We start from the raw sequence: 20,100 nt of genomic DNA, 5'->3' as shown, positions 1-20,100 counted from the left end.
CCTTCCTTCCTTCCTTCCTTCCTTCCTTCCTTCCTTCCTTTCCACTTTTTGGAGGGGGGAAAGGTAGGGCAATTGGAGTTAAGTAACTTGCCCAAGGTCATACCGGCTAGTTTTTGTGTTAAGTATCTGAGGCCGGATTTGAACTCAGGTCCTCCTGATTCCAGGGCTGGTGCTCTATTCACTGTGGCACCTCACCGCCCCTGCCTCAGCTTTTCTGACCTCTAATAACAGCACCAACTTCTGAGGGTCACTGTGAGGATCGAATTAAATAATATTGGTAAAGCACTTAGCACTATGCTGGGCACACACAGTGCTAAACAAATATTTTTTTTTCCTTCTCATCCTTTTCTCATCCCCCATCTATGGGCCTCAGGTTTGCTGGCCTTGTAATGCAAGAAGGTCATGTGAAAAAAAAATTCTCCTTAGAGAGTGAGAGGCAGGGAAAATTCATGAGATTATGAAACATAGTAAGTTAATATCTCAGAAAAGCTAGAATCACGGTATTAGGAGAGCACCATGATGATTCTCCACCTGAGGGCTCCTGGGTAGGTCCTAGGCACAAAGCTGATAGACATCCCAGCCCTAAAAAGTGACCATAGTCTACCTCTTTCTGACAAGAGAACCAGTAAATCTAAAGCTGAAGTCTTATAGTCAGAAAGGCCTGGCTTTGAATGCCAACTCAGCCCCAGTCAAGTCACTGAACTGGTCTCCAGTTACCTACTCTGTAAAAAGGACAGAATGATCCCCATACTACTAACATTCCTTCAGAGTTTGTTGGGAAGAAATCACTTTGTGGAACACACATAATTAGTCACATTCATCGATTTCTACCCTTTGTCCCCTGGAGGATAACAATGTACCCCAAATGAAGGTTGTCCAACATACCTTTCTGTCGACCTGTCACCTACAGCAGCAGAAGGGGAGGGGGAGAAGGATGGTGACATCGGTGATGAAGGGACTGCAGCTGTGTTGGCACTCAGGCTTGTAGGAGATTGTGGGTTTAGCCACTGGACCATGGGAGGGCGGGCCTGACTTGGGCTAAATAGTCAAAAGGGTGAAAGCTAGGATTAACAGAATGTTCAACAGGTGATGATATAAACCTACCTGGCTAGAATGATGCCAGCCCTGTCTCCAAATGGGGGGCAATTACACAATTATGGCAGGACTACATACTGATCTTCCCAGCCCCATTCATCCTCCTTATCCTGTGTTTCCTACCCTCATATATTTCTCTTTGAGACACCTTACTACAGAACCAGATATCCCTTATGCAAGTGAATCTCAGTGGAGACTGGATGAATATGAACTTGCTTGGCTAAGTCAAAAATGGGCATCCCAGGAGTGGTTTAAAGACCTAGAATCCCATGGTCTAAGGGACAGCAATCTGGGAAGAGGCAGGGAGGGATACAGACGGAAATTTAAGTGATGTAAACACAAAAGCCATCAATAAAATGTATTTTTTAACAACCCATCTGAACTTCCTCAAGTGTGCAGATCAATAATTTATAGGAATTTCAGAGCTGCTCTGCCCAGACAAGGCCCTCTTATCTACCATTCCCTGAAGCCAAATGTTTAGCATTTTTAACTTTCAAAACTTTTCCCCTCTATTTTCTCACTTGATCTCCCACTTTTGATGATCTAGAATTCAAATAGCCATTAGAAAAGTGCAAAGATTGGCATTTGCCTAGGAGGGGCCCATGGTAAAATTACCAAAAAAAGGAGCAAATTAACACCAGAAAGTATCAGAGAAACTAAACACTCCACAGATCTTTCAAATACATCCTTTTGACTACTCTGAGAGGACCAATCAGTGCACACCAGTCATTCAATAATTAATTACCAAGTAGAAGTATTTTTTTCTTAAACTCTCTCCAACCAGGCACTGCCTCTGGAATTATAATGTCCCTGCTGGCATGAAAGGACCCCAGACCAGTTGCCCTTTTCCCCTAACCTCAGACCAAACTCAACAGGGTCACAATCAAACTTCCCATTAGAATCAGCTGCCCAGATCCACGTGCCCATTTTTTCAGGTTGAGAAATCTGCACTCAGCTTTGCTTCCCTTCCCTACCATCCCTAAGCCCAAAATGCTACCAAGTGTTGGTATACTTCCTCCCCAATGGTCTCTCATATCTGTCACTTCTGCTATTCCCACTATCATCACACCCTAGAGTCCTAGGTCATTCACTCTATGCCTGAACTACTGGGACAGTCTATTAATCTAGCATTCTGGTTTCTCAGGCCCTACTGACTCTGAGTCTTCTATCTGATCCTGATAGTTCTTCTTTCAACATAGCTTTTACCAGGCCAATCCTCTCCTCAAGAACCATGGGTCTGTATGTGTACTAAACACATTTTTCAAGGTCCTCCATAATTAAATCAATCAATTAATAAAGCAACAATGAAGCTCTATGTTCCATGGTTTCCTCATCCCTAAAATAAGGATGTTCGTAGTCCAGTCTTTGTGGAGAACAATTCGGAGTATACCCTTTTGACCCAGCAACGCCACTACGAGGTCTCAATCCCAAAGAGACCAAAGAAAATGGAAAAGAAGCTAATTGTATAAAAATATTGACAGCAGCTCTTTTTGTCATAGCAAAGAACTGGAAGTCAAGGGGATGCCCATCAATTGGGGAATGGCTGAACCGGCTGTGACATATGATTGTGATGGAATACCATTGTGCTATAAGAAACAATGAACAGAATGGTTTAAGAAAAACTGAGGAAGACTTCTATGAATTCATGCAAAGAAAAATGAGCAGAACTGTACACAGTAACAGCAATACCGTGAAGATGATCAACTGTGAAATCCTTAGCTACTCTGATCAAGACAATGATCTAAGACAATGCCAAAGGATAAGAAAAATGTTATCCACCTCCAGAGAGAGAAATGATGAACTCTAAAAGACAGATTGAAGCTGTGGCAGTGCTATGATTTGAACCCAGGTCCCCCAGACTCCAAATGCAGGGCTTTTTACATATATTGGCTCATGACCAGGTGGGTTGTGGGGTGAACAATTTTTCACCCACAGAAATTGATGGAGACTAGTCCAACCTCATTTTATAGATGAAGAAAGTGAGCTTCAGAGGAAGTTCACTTTCTCTCTCAAAGTCATAAAGGAAAAGAAGGAAAAGCCAGACTTCAACCTGGATATTCCTAGCTCTAAGGCTGGCCTTCTAAACACCACTCCACACTGCCTCTCTTACCGACTTAAAGGACATTTACTACACAGAGGCAGGCAGGTAAAAGACAAGAGGTATTCTAATTCTTTCATCCATCATCTTATTCTTTGAATGCCTTATTTATTTCCCCATGCAGCCACACACTCATGGCCAATAAAAGGGACTTCACCCAAAGCAAAGAATCCCATTAATTTAAAGGTGAGCTGCATCACCAGCTACTAAATCTTGGGATGGCCAGAGCTAGTGATTCCTCAAGTGTTGACTTACTAAAAGGAAAAGGAAATTAAATTAGTGGAAATAAGAAGGGATGATCTGAGCTGAGATTTCAGGGCAAACAACAGCTCTGATGCCTCCCAGCAATTATCCCAGGCACTCTTCAGAGAAGAGGAGGAGTTGTCCTAACATACTTCCTATCTGTTTTTCCAAGTCCAGGGATTAAATAACAGCCGTCCATCTGCCTGGAGAGAGGACAGATAAGGCACGAAAATAAAACAGGAGAGGTTATATTTCTAAGGGCCTTTCAAAGAGAAGATTCTAGGGAGTTTTGCCCTGATCCCCACATTTTTGAGAGGCAACTTTTATGGAACAAAAAGAGCTCTGGGGTGAAATTGCCCCCTTGACACTTTGTCCCTCCCACCAAGTGACCTTAGTGACCTTGGGTAAGTCACTTCATCTTACTTGGCCTCAGTTTTTTTCCTCTCTAAAATGGGAAGAGCCAATACTTGTAGCATAGCTACCTCATAGGAGCGTCCGTGAGGGCCTAATTCATTCATCAAGGATTTACTGAGCGCCTAGTCTGTGCCAGACATTGTAGACAAAGATTAAAACCAAAACAGCCCCATGCCTTTCACAAGTTTATATTTTATTGCAAAAGGGATACATGTACACAGAGATTTATATATAATACAAAGAAAATGCAAAATAGCAGGAAAGGGGATGGGTAGCAGTTGATTCCACATGACCTAAGGATCAGGTGAAGGAAGCTTCAAGTATATGAAGATCTGTTACATGGAGGGCAGATTATACTTACTATTTTTGGCTTCTGGGGACAAAACCAGGAGGGGAAGGAAGTTGCAGAAAAGTAAATTTAGGCTTGATACAAAGAAAATCTAACTAACACAGCTTGTTGTTGATGTTTGGTCACATCCCCATTTGGGATTTTCTTGGCAAAGACACTGTAGTGATTTGCCATTTTCCTTCTCCAACTCATTTTACAGATAAGGAAACTGAGTCAAACAGAGTTAAGTGATCTGCCTAGGGTCACACAGTTAAGAAGTGTCTAAGGCCAAAATCAAACTCATTTTCCTGACCACAGGCCCAGTACACTATCTACTGTGCCACCTAATATAGCTAAGTCCCAATTAGTGCAAACAATGAATCCCTTAAAGCGGTCATATTATTTGAATTCACACTGCATGCTTCCCTTCAACTGGAACCACTTACCATATTTTACATAATTATAACTTTGGTGTGATTTTGATCATGGGATTCATTATTCACACTAATTAGGGTTAGGATATGAATTAGCACTACCTAGCAGTGGGCTGCCTTGGGAGATGGTGGCTTTCTCTCCCTGGAGGTCTTTAAGCTGTGACCAGATGACCGCTGGTCAGATATGCTGTCGTGAAGAATTCTTTTTCAGTATGGGATGGACTGGATGGCCAATGTGATCCCATCCAAACCTAAAATGCTTCTGTGACCTTTCAAGCAGCCACAAGAAACCCTAGAGAAGGCATCTCTCTTCCAACCCAGTGAGGCTTAACATTTATTCTAAAGCCATCCTTCCAGAGGCTGGAAACCAAGGACATAGAGCATGAAGGGCTTTCTCCCTCAGGCAAGGAGACACTGAACACCTAAGAGCAAATCCTGGTGGAGCAAGTTGGGTGGCATAGCAGAGAGCACACTGGGACCTGGAGTCAGGGAGGACTGACTTCACATCCCACCTCAAGCTAACTTATTAGCTGACCTTAGGCAAGTCACCTAACCTCTGTGTGCCTCAGTTTCCTCATCTGTGAAACGGGGTGATAACAGTACTTACTGCACAGGGCTGTTGTGAAGCTCAAATAAAATTATGTCTGCAAACCTTAAATCACCCTAAAAGCACTAACGACTCTTATTATTATCATCATCATCATCATGGAGACACACACATCAAATGTCTAAATCCCAAGATTATAGGCTGAGTTGAATAAGCTTCATAATTCTCCTATTGGTTTAGTTCTGGCCCAAGGAAAACCCCCTGGAAAGGTTCCTGGCCCTACCCCTCAATATCGTTTTATCCAGTTCACTGACTTAGAGGAAAATAAATTTTCACTCTTACACTCAAAAAGTGCCCACGCTCCACAAACACTATGCCCTTTAGCTTTTCAACCAAAATTCCTTCTATTGCCTCATTGTTAACATTCACCTGGCTCTCTCCCCTAGGTTTACCAGCTCCCTTGAAATCTGACCTCTTAAGAGCCACACCTTTTCCCAGACTCCTAGGCTCCCAAGTCCAGGAACAAGCATAGATATAATAGCTGTTCCCCATGATCTACCATGATCCCTCAAACACCCTTCCTCTTGTGGTCCATTAATTCACTCAGATTACACTCACTCGGTCCCTTTTACTGTCACCCAGCCTTCTCTGAGGCCTCCTCCCAACCTTCTCAACAAACCCTGACACCTGGCTCACATTCCCCCTTTCCCTTCTGTCCCCTGGGTTATCCTGAGAGACTTCAACATTCACATTCACAGTCCATCTAGCAACCTATTTCCTCATTTTTCAACGCCTTCATCTCCAGTGACTTTCTCCATGCCATGTTTCCTCCATTTTTCTCAAATGGGAAATCATCTTACCTTAATGCCACTATTATGAAGGAACATAAAGTATAACTATATGAATTAATCCTTAATCAAGAGTAGCCAGTGCCTGGAATGCCCTCCCTCTTCATTTTTAGTTTTGAAACTCCTGTTTCTTCTTTTAAAAGTCCATTTCAAATGTCACATCCTCCACAAGCCTTCCCTGAGCCCCTATTAGGCAACTCCCCTCACAGACCTAACCCAGTACATTGTTTTGGAAGTATCCGGTTCATTTATCATATAACATTGTATGTTACAGCTCCCTAGGGGGAGGTATCATCTTCCTTCTAAGACACTAAAGCATCAAGAGCTCAGGGATTCTTGCCTCATCTCCATAGCACCTACCCCAAGTATTTAATGTTCTGCACACAGTAGGTACTTAATGTCTGTTAAGTGCAGAGTTCATAGTCTAGTGGTAGAAACTACATGGAGACCACTATGTACAAACAAGATAAACTGGAGGTAATCAGTGGAGGCGAGGGACCAGCATTAAGGGTGATCAGACACGTTCCATCTTGTAGAAGGGGGGATTTTATCTGAGACACAAGGGAAGCCAAGGAAGCATGGAGGCAGAAATGAGGAGGGCGAGAATTCTGGGCCTGAGGGGGGGAGGGTGTAAATGACTGGGGAGATGGAGAATCTTGAAAATAAAGCCAGGGTCTTTAGATCCAAGAGTCCATGGGAGGGAATAGAGTGGAAGAAGCCCAGAGAGGAAGGAGGGGGCATCTTGTGAAGGACTTCAAGTGCACAACTTTTAATCAATATTCACACTGCCTTCCTGGTACCCAGCTATAAAGAATGCTTGAATGACCAGAGTTGGCACAGGCAAAACCCAATGATTTTATTTAAATTTGAATTGACGATCAATTAAAAAATAACAACCCAAGGGCTGCAAGCTTTTTAAAAGCCATGTTACAATACTTTGTTGACTGAAAAAGGAGGTGCTTTTTCAGAAAGACTACAAAACCACATTTACCAAGGAAGAAATAAATTAAGGGGACTGCTAATATATCCGTTTGTTGTTTGGCATCTTCCAAATTTAGGAGCAGATTGAAGGAATCCTCTCTCCTAAAGGCTGAAATGAAGGCAATCCATCCTGGGGAGGGAGAAGGGACCTGAAATAATCATCTTCCTCTGAAAAGAAATGGTATTGTCTGGCACAGTCAATCTGGGGTAGAAAAGAAATACAAGAGTAGTGCATGGGAAATGATCTGAGGGCTTGGCACAGATATTCAGAGACAAACTTCGGAAACAATTTTACTGTACATTCATCAGGCTGTTCCTAAGCTAACACGGCTCCAGAGAAATGAAGGGAGGGAGGAAGACTATGTGTGTGTACATGTGTATGTGCACGCGCATTCACTCTCCCACACTTATAAGAGGAGGGCAACATAAAGCACCTGAAAGAGGAAAAGGCAACAGCTCATTTCAGAAAAAAATTCTGGGAGGAGATTGGGCGCACACGCGCACACACACACACACACTTCCTATAGCTGATTAAAAAAAAAAATAACACACACAACCATCTGTGTGACTTATGATTCAAATGGTGATCCAGCCTTCTCCAGGAAAAGAGATGAGGTCTAGACTTGCAATTTCAGTGGTAAAGGAAACTCCAGCTGAAGAAGCTCTCTCTAACCAATGCGGGTTCAGCATTTTCTCCCCAACTTAGATCCTGAACACTGCTGCCCACCCTGGAACACGGAAATGTCCAGCTGTCCAGCCTGTGATCACAAGAGCATCAGTAGGTATGAGAGATGGGACTAGAACCTGAGCCTTGCTCGATTCAAGGAGAGTTTTCCATCCACTACATCACACCGCCCACATGCTTCATGAATGTGAACAAGCTTGCTGGCAATGAGGCAGGTTAAGGGGCGGGTGTCAGTACTACACATAAGAATTCTGCAACAGCTGTATTTGTGACTGAGGCTGGGGGGCAGAACGTATTCCAAGAACGGATAGGGAGAAAAGCTAAGAGCATATACCGTGTTCGTCCTACACCCCCCAATTATCAGAACTGTCTTCTACTTGAAAATACCCAGTATTTTTTGTAGCTGGTAGAGTGGATAGAGCCCTTAGCCAGGAGTCAGGAAGACTCATCTTTGTGTGTTCAAAGATGGCCTCAGATAAACTTCCTAGTTGTGTGCTCCTGGGCAAGTCACTTCACTCTGTTTGCCTCAATTTCCTCATCTGTAAAATGAGCTGGAAAAGGGAGTGGCAAACCACTCCAGTATCTTTACTAAGAAAACTCCAAATGGGGTCACAAAGAGCCAGATGTGACTGAAAAATGACTGAAAAACAAAAAGCTGTATAATCCCAGCAGGATGTTAAGGCTAATTAAGGGGAGGGACCGTTTCCTTTTTGTCTTTGTCTCAGTGCCTAGCACTTAATACTTCATGAACTGAATGGTTGAAATTCTTCATCATATTTTGAGATCCCCTAAAAATTAAGACTGATCAATTTTTTTTAATTACCTATTGAAATACTGTGAGAAGATACAGGCATCGAATAAAAAACCAGAACTTAGAATAGACATTTTTAAAACATCCCTTGTAAAGTCTCTAAGCAGAAGCCAACATATAAGTATAATGATCTTTCATGACAGTCTGGAAAATGTGCAACATAAGTCTAGAGCAGCTGTCCTCGGCAAAAGTGTTTGAAAATGTCAATAAAAGATAGAAAGCAATATTGTAGGTCTGTATAGTATGGAATGTCTGCTCAAATGCATGCCATTGGCGCATTCCTCAAGAGCTGGGGAAGAGTGGTGCTGTCAGCCAAAATATCTGCTGGCTCCATTAGAGATGGAAAGAAAAGGGAAGGCGAGGGCCTGGGCTGAGGGAGTATCTAGTGCATGGTGTCTATCAGAGCCTTCTGAATGAACCTGGAATTGGGAAGATTGGGGTTGAAATCCTCCATCAGACACTGACTGGCTGTGTGGTCTTGGGAAAGTGATTTCCTCTCTGGGCTTTAGTTTCTTCATCTATAAAATGGCAATGTTAGACTTGATGACCCCTAAGGTGCCTGCCACCAACATATCTAGGACCCCATGATCTTCTTTCCTCTCTTGGAGAATGTTCACAGTCCACATTGTGCCCCATGAGGCCCTGATTCAGTTGTATTCTCTCTGTCTGACTCCCATTCTCAATGTTTGGGAGGTTGGTAGCACTAAGTATGGTACTAATCATGGGCCCAAAAGGCTAGGAATCAGACTTTGGCTGTCTCCCTTGGATGGTACCAATGTTAACTTACGCTCCCCTTTATCAAAAGACCAACAGAAGTCACACCAAGAAAGAAAAAATAACATGAGGGACATATCCCCAAGGATGTGGGTGCTAAGTTAGGGTCACTGATAAACCAAAAACTACAACTGACAAACTGCCAAGACATGAAGGAAGATTTTAAAGGTCCTTTTACACTACAACCCCACATTTCCCAGGCATCAGAAAAATCAACCAAGGAAGGCAGCAGGTGCTCAATGGCTATCTGCTGACTAGTCAGCTGTAAAAGCCTATAAAGTTCCTGCTGTGAAAATCCCCTGGCCTGTCTATCCAGATCCTCTGAAATTGAGAAAAAGTGGGTTGGGGAAACATCCAAGAAAACTGTTCCTAGAGCACAGAGTATACGTTCAGAATTGAATTGGACTTGAGAAATGCAATCCAATTATTTTTATGTTTTTAGGTGGAGAAACAAAGGCTCAGAAAGAGGTCTAGTGACTTGTCCAGGGTCAAAGACAGAAGAGAGAGAAGTAGGAATGGAGCCAAGATCCCACTGCACCCCCATTCTGAACCCAGAGCTCTTTCAACAATGGCGGGATTCTGTTTGAAAGCCAGAAAATGAAAGTGGTTCTTTTAGACTTTCACCATCTTCTCTTACAAGTCCAACAGTTATTCCCCTTTCTGACAACAAGCCAACCCAAGTTTAGATGTTGGCCTCCTTCACCAGTTGAATCTTCATGATCTCCAACTATAAAGAAATTAGGGATAGCAAAATGTGTCAAGCCAATATGACACCACAACAATTCTCTCCGCTTAAAAATATGCATTTCTTAGGTTTGAAATGAAAAGACAAAAATGCAAGAAGGGCTCTTCTACATATACAACTCTGAGGGACCGAAAAGATAGGGGTTTTTTTTTTGGCTGGAGTGGGGAGCTGTATTTAAAGTGGTAGAAGAGGCAATGGGGCAAGATGATGATTTAGGTAGTGTGGTGCAATAAAAAAGATAATTCAAGGAAAATTGCCCTTATATTCTAGAACCAGAGGGGAAAATAGAAATTGAAAGAATTCACAGATCACTTCCTGAAAGAGATACCAAAAGGAAAACTCCTAAGAATACTGTAGCGAAATTCCAGAGTTCCCAGGTCAAGGAGAAAATATTGCAAGCAGCCAGGAAGAAACTATTCAAGTATTATGGGAACACAATCAGGATAACACAAGATTTAGCAACTTTTATATTAAAGGACTGGAGGGCTTGGAATATGATATTCTGGAGGTCAAAGGAGCTAGGATTAAAATCAAGAATCAACTACCCTGCAAAACTGAGTATAACTCTTCAGGGGGAAAAATGGAAATTCAATGAAATAGAGGACTTGCCACCATTCTCAATGAAAAGACCAGAGCTGAATAGAAAATTCGACTTTCAAATACAAGACTCAAGAGAGGCATGAAAATGTAAATAGGATAGAGATATCATAAAGGACTTATTAAAGTTTAACTGTTTATATTCATACCTGGAATGATGACATTTGTAACTCATGAGATCTTTCTCAGTGTTAGGATAGTTGGAGGAAATATGTATGTATGCATGTATATGTGTATTTATACACACACACAGACACAGGACACAGGATGAATTGAATATGAAGGAATGATATCTAAAAATAAAATTAAGGGGTGAGAGAGGAATGTACTGGGAGAAGGAGAAAGGCAGAGGCAGAATGGAGTAAATTATATCACATAAAAGAGGCAGGAAAAAGCTTTTAAAATGGAGGGGAAGAAGGGGGAGGTGAGAGGGAATGAGTGAACCTTACTCTCATCAGATCTGATTTTTCAGGAGGGAATAATATATACACTCAATTGGATATAAAAATATATTTTACCCTACAGGATAGTAGGGGGAAGGGGAATAAGAGAAGGTGGGGTAATAGGGAGGGCAAATGGAAGGAGAGGGGTAATCAGAAGCAAATACTTTTGAGGAGGGACAGGGTCAAAGGAAAACAGAATAAATGGAGGGAGGAATTGGATGGAGGAACATATAGTTAAGTCTTTCACAATATGACTATTATGTATTTTGAACATGTATAACCTATAATGAATTGCTTGCTTTCTCAATGAGGGTGAGTGGGGAGGGAGGAAGGGAGGAAATGTGGAACTCAAAGTTTTAAAAATGAATGTTAAAAATTGTTTCTACATGCAACTGGGAAATAAGAGGTACAGGCAATGGGGTATAAAAATATATCTTGCCCTACAGGAAAATAGAAGGGAAAGGGATAAGAGAAAGGGAGTGGGGGCAGGTGATAGAAGGGAGGGCAGACTGGGGGAAGGAGTAGTCAGAATGCATGCCATCTTGGGGTGGGGGGAAAGCGATGGGGAGAAAATTTAGAACTCAAAATCTTGTGGAAGTGAATGTTGAAAACCAACAAGAAATTAATAAAAAGAAAAAATAAACAAAAAGATCATTGACTCTGGAGGTTGAGGAAGTGCTGCCCCTGATGCTTACAAGCACAAATGGATGTGACCCACCGCAATGGGCTTAGGTTTCTTCATCTATAAAACAAGAGGATTAGACTAGCTGGCCTCTGATTCCTGTTACGATCTGAGTTAGCTTCTGAGATTCCTTTCAGCTCTGTATTCTATGATCTTGGTTTTTGAATTTATGTTTTCAGGCACTTTTCTTGATCAGTTCCTGGTCACCAAACACTTTATGCTATACAGCATTAATGCCCTGCTGGGTCATTTTCTTGGGCTCTGTGTTATAATTCTTTCCCCTACCAATCTTTCACTAAGGGAACCTAGGTCTGTGATCCTGTGTTTTTAGTTTCCAGATGACATGGCTGACTCAGATAAAATGGCTGAACTTTAGCTTACACACAGAAGAGAGATTGGAATTTTGTTTCAAAAGCATTAGGCTTCAGAGGTCTAGGTGTTTTTTCTGGCAGTGTCTGAATTGACAGGGATGTTAACAGTAAATTGTAGTTCATACACCAAAATAAAACAAAATAAAATAAATTTTTTAAAAATTGACCAAACAAGTAAAAATATGCTTATGACAAACTCCAGTGGTAGAAGAGGCAAATGGGGCAAGATGATGATTTAGATAGTATAGACTATGCACTTCACAGCCAAAAACAGGCAAGAAAATTAATCTTCCCAAAAGACCACCTAAATGTATTTTACTGTACGGACAAAATGCTTTTCAGTTTGGGGACGGAGTATAGTCGGACCCAAGTGATAGATTTACCACCTGCTATGTTTCTCACTCAAATATCTAACATCTAAAGTTTGCATCTTGGTTCACTATCTAAGGTTCTCTCTAAGATCATGGGAGTTAATGAGAATGCCTAACAGCCCAAACTTCCCATTGGCTAGATGGCTGAGTATTCCACTGTATTTGAGTGTTTAATGAAAGATTAACTCCTATGTGCACATTACTGGTTCAGCATTAATATTGGCATCAAATAAGCAGGCAGACTTCAGAAAAACCTGGAACTTGAATGAACGGTAAGTGGAGTGAGCCGAAGCAGGAGAATATTGTATGCAGCAGCAGTCACAATGTGCAATGACCAACTCTGGTAGACTTAGCTCTTCGCAGCAATGCAAGGATCCAAGACAACTCCAAAGTTGGAAAATGCTATCCACATCCATGAAAAGAACTATGGAGTCTGAATGCAGATTGAGGCATAATATTTTCTATTCCTTTTTTTGTTGTTGTTGTTTTATCTTTCTCATGGTTTCTCCCATTAGTTTTAATTCTTCTTCAGAACATGACAAATGTGAAAACCAATATGAATGTATATGTAGAGTCTATATCAAATTACATGTCGTCTTGTGGTGGTGGTGGGGGAGAAAATTGGAACACAATACCTTATGGAAGTGAATGTTAAAAACTAAAAATAAATTTTAAAAAATAATGACATAAAAGTAAGATGGTCACTAATGAAGACAAATGGGGAAAAAGTTATGGAAAAACTTGGCTAAGGTGATGCAAAACGGACAGAGTAGAACCAGGGAAATTCTATAGAATGGTGATAATAATAAAGGACAACAACACTCAAAAGCAGCCAAAATCAGATTTCCTGCCATGATCACATTTGGTTCTGGTACATGCGCATCGCCCTCTCAGTAGGGAGGTGAGGGACTACAGGTAAGAAGTGGTACTTACATTATAGGATGACAAATTTGTCATTTACATTTTTCCTTCATTTTTTCTTTGTTACATGGAAGAGGGCAAAAGATATATTGGGAAATAAGTATAAAACAAAACCCCCAAAAATAACATTGATGAAAAATTTACCCAAAAAAGGCCAAGGCTGAAGTCAACTAATAACGTCTGTATGTTATTCAAACCAAAGTCTTTAAATTATTGACACCTTGTGAGTATATTCAAATCAAGGTATTTATTCTCTATCTCTCTCTCTCTCTCTCACACACACACACTTTTAAAATGCCATTACTCTTCTCCTCTCTCCCTCCAAAAAAAAAATCCCTAAGAATTACCAAAAAGGGCAGCATAGCAAAGGAAACCCAGAATTAGACCATATGCAATTCACAACAATACAAGTGATGGGAGATAAGAAATAATTTTCTATGCCTTTCACATCTTGAACCAATAACCAAGTGAACAGAACAAGTTGGGTGAAGGCTTCAACAACACAAACAAAAGGTGGAAAGAAAAGAAGAAGCAGTCCCAAGAGATCACCACGTGGGTGATCCACAGTAAGTTTTGAAAGCTTTTCTAGAGCTCAAGGGACTGCTGAGAATCGAACCTCTCCCTGAACAATAGCAGTCCACATAGATCCTATCATAATAATGCGTACTTGTATGGCACTTTACTATGAACAAAATGAGCCAGTGAGGTAGGCAGTACAAGCATTATAATCTCCCTTGTGTGAATGAGAAAAATGAGCTGGAAGAGACCTTAGAAGCCCCATCATTTTAAAGAGCAGGAAATTAAGAACAAAAGAAGAAAAGTGTCTTGGCCAAGGTCAAAGAAGTCAACAAAGAGCCTGCTCCAGGAGTCAAACCCTAGTCCTATTAATGCCAGCACAGCAGGGTTTCCACCATACCACACTGCTAGCTAGACACACAATGAGAAACATACCACCTACTCCCTTTTTCACCTCTTAGAAGAGAAGAGAGAGCCATCCTTGCTATTTATTTCTTTGAATCTACTAGTTCCATGTATATCAACCATGTCACTGGATGTAGCTCAGGATTGCAAGGAGTATATCAACTCACTGGTTGTTAGAAAAATATTTCACATTCAAAGTACCATTTCACATTTATAGACTGTCTAAAAACACGGATTCTTTATACATTCTGCCACCTTTCCCATCGCTCAACCATCATCCTTGAGGAAGGGTCAGAACAGTACGGAGGGCCTTTTGGCTCTGGGCTGCTGATCTGTCCAAGAAAGGCTGCAGAGTCTTCCCAGCTCAGTAGAACCGGCCACATCTTATATTCTAGGAGCACAGTCACTGGGAATAAGAAATTAGAAACTGTGACTTGCCCAGAGTAAAAAATCTAGTAAGAAGAGAGATGGGAATTTAAACTCAGTCCTCTTGACTGTAAATCCAATGTTTCTAACCTCCCTGTGTCTAGGATTCATGTTCATGAAAAGATGTCTCTGGTTTTTCTTTCTTCCCTAGAGAGAGAGGTAAATACATATTCCAACACTTAGTACCCTCTCCCATACCAAAATCAGACCAAAAGTAGATGCCTGACCCACAGGTAGGATCACAAAAATTTAGCAGCTACCACATTAAAGGAACAGAGGTCTTGGAATGTTTTTTTAAGAAGATAATGGAACTAGGATTAAAACCAAGAATGCCTACCCAGAAAAAAAAACTGTGTCTAATTCAATAGGGGGGAAATGGATATTTAATCAAATAGGGGGCTTCAAGACACTCCTGATTAAAAGATCAGAGCTTAATAGAAAATTTGACATTCAAACATAAGACTTAAGAGAGGCATAAAAAGTAAACATGAGTGAATAACCATGAAGAATTTAATAAAGCTAAATGGTTTACATCTCCTGGGAAGATGACAGAAAGATAGAGCGATAGAGAGATAAATAGAAAGATAGATAGACAGACAGATATAGATATTTCCCAAGAACTCTATTATCATTAGGGCAGCTAGGAGTCTACTTAGAGGCACAGGTATGAGTCTATTATGTTGGGATGACCTCAGAAGAAAAAAAGGAGATGCCCTGAGAGAAGGGGAAAGGAAGAAAAAGAACTGGAGGAATTTTCTCAAATAAAAGTGGTGTGAAAGGAAGAGTTTTACAATGTAGAGGGAAAGGGAGGAGCAGAAAACACCTAAACCCTACTCTCATCTTTACTTATTCAAAGAGGGCAGAATACAAATACACACAAACACACACACACACACATACACACACTCAATGGGTATAGAAATCCATCTTACCCAAGAGGGAAGTAAGAGGAGAAGAGGTTAAGAGAAATGGGATTGGGGGCAGGGGGTGATAAGGAGGGCAGATTAAAGAAGACAGTGACAAGATCAAAACAGTTATTTTTTTAGGAGGGACAGAAGGGGGGGGGGAGACAGACAGAGAGTACCTGAGAGCAAGAGAGAAGGATCAACATAAGAAAATAAGATGGGGGAAATACACAGTTAGTTATCATAATTGTGAAAGTAAATGGGATGAACTCACATAAAACAGAAACAGACAGCAGAATGGATTATAAATTAGAATCTAACAATATGTTGTTTACAAGAAACAGAGAGACATACACAGAGTTAAAATAAGGGTCTGGAGTAGAATCTATTATGTTTTAGCTGAAGTAAAAAAAAAAGGCAGGGGTAGTGATCATTATCTTAGACAAAACAAAAGCAAAAGCAGACCTAATTAAGAGAGATAATCAAGGAATCTACATTTTGTCACAAGAAAATATAGAAGTACATAGGAAATAGAAAATAGTAAAAATATATGCACCCAATGGAACAGCATTCAAATTCTTAAAGCAAAAGCTAAATAAGTTAAATAAGGACTTCAAATTTATCCCTCTCAAAACGAGATAAATCTAACCATAAAATTAATAAGGGGGGCGGCTAGGTGGCACAGTGAATACAGCACCGGCCCAGGAGTTGGGAGGACCTGAGCTCGGATCCCGCCTCAGACACTTAATATTTACTAGCCATGTTACCTTCCCCCCTCCAAAATAGCAAAAAATAAAATAAAATTTAAAAAATAAGAAAGAAAAAGTTAAAATCCAGCTGTGTGACCCTGTGTAAGCAACTTTAAACTCTGCTTGCCTCAGTTTCCTCATCTGTAAAATGGGGGGGGGAGGTTAATAACAGCATCTACTTCTGAAGGTTGCTCTGAGGATCAAATGAGTTGATAATTGCAGAGCACTTAGCACAGTGTCTTGTATCTAGTAAGAACTACATAGATGCTAGCTTATTATTAAAGGAGCTGTGATTTCATCATTGTTGGGAACTTTCACAACCAAAAGAGACTGAAGTCCACCCAGGACTTGATAGGGAAACTACGGAGCTCTAGGGAGCTACTCATAGCGGAGAAAAGTTATGTAACTTTTTTAGAGTGTCACACAGCTATTAAGTATTGGAGATGGTATTTCTGAATCCAAAACTAGTATTCTATCCACTATGCCATGTTTTCTGTAAAATATACAAACACATATGAGCTACAGGTTAGAATTTCAGCACTATGCAATTTTAAATTCCCATTGTTTTTTTTCTGACATGGATGGTTAGACCAATTTCTTTTTGCATTACTATTGTTCTCAAGTATCGTGGTGTTTTGATAAGAGAGCAGTTATATCATGGGTGAATTCTTATTTTTATTCACTTGGTGAATCTTAACATAAAAAGAGAATTCTTTTCTGGACCCTAAGCAGGAAGTCTTCCACCAACACTTCCAAACACCTTAGTTGAGGGGATGTATTCCCTTCTAGACTGAACTCTAGACTTCTTCCACCATGCCCCAGAACATCTTCATCCTGGAAGTTCATTCCAGTCTTGGCATTCACACACTGGCAGTACCTTTGCAGCCAGTCTCTCCCTCTGATTGGATGAACCCCCTTCCCCAAACCTTCATTTAAGGAGGGTGCTCAGGCCAGTCATGTCTTCAATTCCTCTCCAGACTGAATTCTAGACTCATGCTTCTGTGCTGTTATCTCCCCCCCAAAATAAACTCCTCCCGTTTTAGCTTTCTTTTATGATTTGTCTCCTCCCATTAGAATTAAAGTGCCCTGAGAGCAAGAACCTGGAAGCTTAATAAATGCTTGTTTACTGACTGACTATAGCTATTTTATATCTTGACGATGCTGACACTCAGTTAAATGAATTTATCTCTGTAGTTCCAAATGTAAGAGAATATTTATCATTTAATATTTATATTAAAGGTGCATTTTGCTACATTAGATTTTAGAAATTTCAAAAATCAAAAGATATGGCAAGATCTTATATATTCTATGACTAAAGATACAGCTGGTTGTAGAATTTCATCTATGAAAGCTTATGCAATCCTGTTTCATCATGGATACTCGTCACAATTTCATCAGATACTTTTGATCCATGCATATGTCACTTACATAAATGTTTTATAGAGATGGGGAAAATACATTTATCAGTCCATAGTTATTCTCAATCACCTCTTTCTTCTTTCCTAGTGAACATCTCTTCTATGAACCAGTCTATTAATTTGAAATCTTCCCCTCACTGAGAAACCTTACAAAATCAATCCCAGAAAAGCTTTAAAATTGAGTTGCCTCCAGCACAGATTTGTCTTGCAAGCAGTTGGTGAAATCTCCTTAAGGGCCACTCCCATTTGTTCTTGTGGTACATTAGGTGGTGAGGTGGTATCTTCAGTACTGAGATAGACTGTCATGGAAACAACATCAGGTCCCACTTGGTGTCTTTTTTATCATCTTCCTTCCAGGTCCCCAGGCAAATACTTGGCAATAACCTGGCTTAAATGTTTCTCAAGCAAGGCTGCCTGTCAGCTCATTCCCTCCTCAGTTGGTCATGATCCTGCATAAGGTTTTGCAAATTAGTTTGTGATCTAAATCTGTGTGCCCTTTAGCTTACCCATGTCTGTCTGTCAGACTAGTAGTAACTGGTTAACGTGGTTTTGAGGTTCTCCAGGCCTCCTCATTGTGGGCAGGTTGTTTGGTCAAGTTTCTTTAGCAAAATACAGAACCTCATAGTTGTAAGGGATCTCTGAGGCAATATGATACAACGCACACCTGACTGACAAAACCTTGACCAGTGGGCAACCAGCCTTGGCTTGAGCACCTCTAGCAAGAAAACTCCTACATCCTGAGGGAACCCAATTTGAGTTTAAGATAGTTCTCACTCTAGGAAATTTTCCCCTTAATTCAAAGCCACTATTTGTCCCCTTGTGACTTCCACTCACTGTTTCTGGTTCTGTTATCTGGAAGCAAGTATTTCTTCATGATACTTCTTACAATGAGAAGACACAGCATACCAGATAGGCCACTAGACCTGAGTTTCAATCTTTTCTCGGACTCTTACAGCAGGGTGACCCTTAACAGGTCACTTAATCTCTATCTCAGTTTCCTCATCTATAAAATGTAAGGGGTTGGAGGAGGGTTAGATATGATATCACCTAAGGTCCTTTTCAGCACTAAAACTATCATCCGGTAAATACTGGTGGTTAGCCATCACACTTCCCTCCTTCCCGATGTCTCCTCTTTTCCAAATTACCCCCCATTCTGTCAGATGATCCTCCTATAAAATCAGTCCTTCATAATCTTATTTACCTTTCTTCTACTGATATTCTACAACTTATCGACACCTTTCCTAAAATGTGGTACCTGTATAATAATGCAATGCTCAAGCTATTCTCTGAATAGAGCAAAATGCAAGCATTACTACACCTCCCTCATTTCTGCAGTGGGTTGCTGGCGATTCCTTTCCTTTTATCCATCTTCTGTTTTTCAATCAACAGGTTGCAGCTGCTTCAATGGCTTGCATGCAGTGTCTCTGTGTCTATGCTGACATCTCCCAGATACACACATCCAGCCCCAGTCTCCCTCCAGTCTCGCATCACCAACTTCCCATTCAACATTTCAAAGAGATAATCCATAGGCATCTCAAATGAAACAGGCACAAAAGAGAATTCATTACCTTCTTCTCCCCCACCCCCTAACTAACCTCTCTTCCTAACTTCCTTATCATTTGCCCTAGTCACTGACATTTTTCCAGTCACTCAGGTTCACATGACCTCAGCATTATTTTTAGCTCCTCTTACTCAACCCCTGTACCTATCCAATCACCAAATCTTGTTTCTATTACCCCAACATTTCTCATACACTTCTCTCCAGGCATAGACACTGACCTAAATTAAGCCCTCATCACCTTTCACCTAGATCATTGTAACAGCTTTCTCTGTGCTCCTATCATAAGCCTCTATCCTTACTGATCTGTCCCACACAGAGCTACTAAAGTACAGGTCGATGTCAACCCTACTTTGCACGCATATTAAAACTTCAATGGTGCCTTATTACTTCTGGGATCAAACAAACTTGGCTAGCACTGAAATCTCTTAATAGCCAGAATCTTTCTTCCCTTTCCAGTCTGCTTACTCATCACCCCCCTCCACTCCAAGAACTCTGATCCAGTCATACTGGTTAACTGCTGTTTCACACACAATACATCATGTATTGCATTGGTGGGCCCTCATACCCAAAATGTCCTCCCTCATCACCTCTGTTTGTCCAAATACCTAGTTTCCTTCACTTCTTTTTTTTTTTTAATTATTTTTTAAAAGCAATTGGGGTTAAGTAACTTGCTCAAGGTTACACACGGCCAGTTTTTATTTCTGGGTGTGGTGCTGAGTATCTGAGCCCGGA

The 20,100-nt window shown here is 40.9% G+C and overlaps 1 protein-coding gene across 1 annotated transcript in view; it reads right to left on the bottom strand.

Moving 5' to 3' along the window:
* Positions 1–20,100, bottom strand: part of ARHGAP10 (Rho GTPase activating protein 10) — a 392,686-nt gene that overhangs the window by 9,692 nt on the left and 362,894 nt on the right. The window contains exon 20 of the mRNA XM_069105012.1: positions 886–1,038. Coding sequence (XP_068961113.1) covers positions 886–1,038 — 153 coding nt within the window. The remainder of the gene's footprint in view (positions 1–885; positions 1,039–20,100) is intronic.

Source organism: Petaurus breviceps, unplaced genomic scaffold (genome assembly GCF_028583685.1).
Source record: "Petaurus breviceps papuanus isolate PSGF00001 unplaced genomic scaffold, PetGlider_PUasm1.0 76, whole genome shotgun sequence".
In the NCBI taxonomy this organism is placed as follows: domain Eukaryota; kingdom Metazoa; phylum Chordata; class Mammalia; order Diprotodontia; family Petauridae; genus Petaurus; species Petaurus breviceps.
The sequence above is the reverse complement of the archived record's forward strand: the minus strand, read 5'-3'. Positions and strand labels throughout refer to the sequence as shown.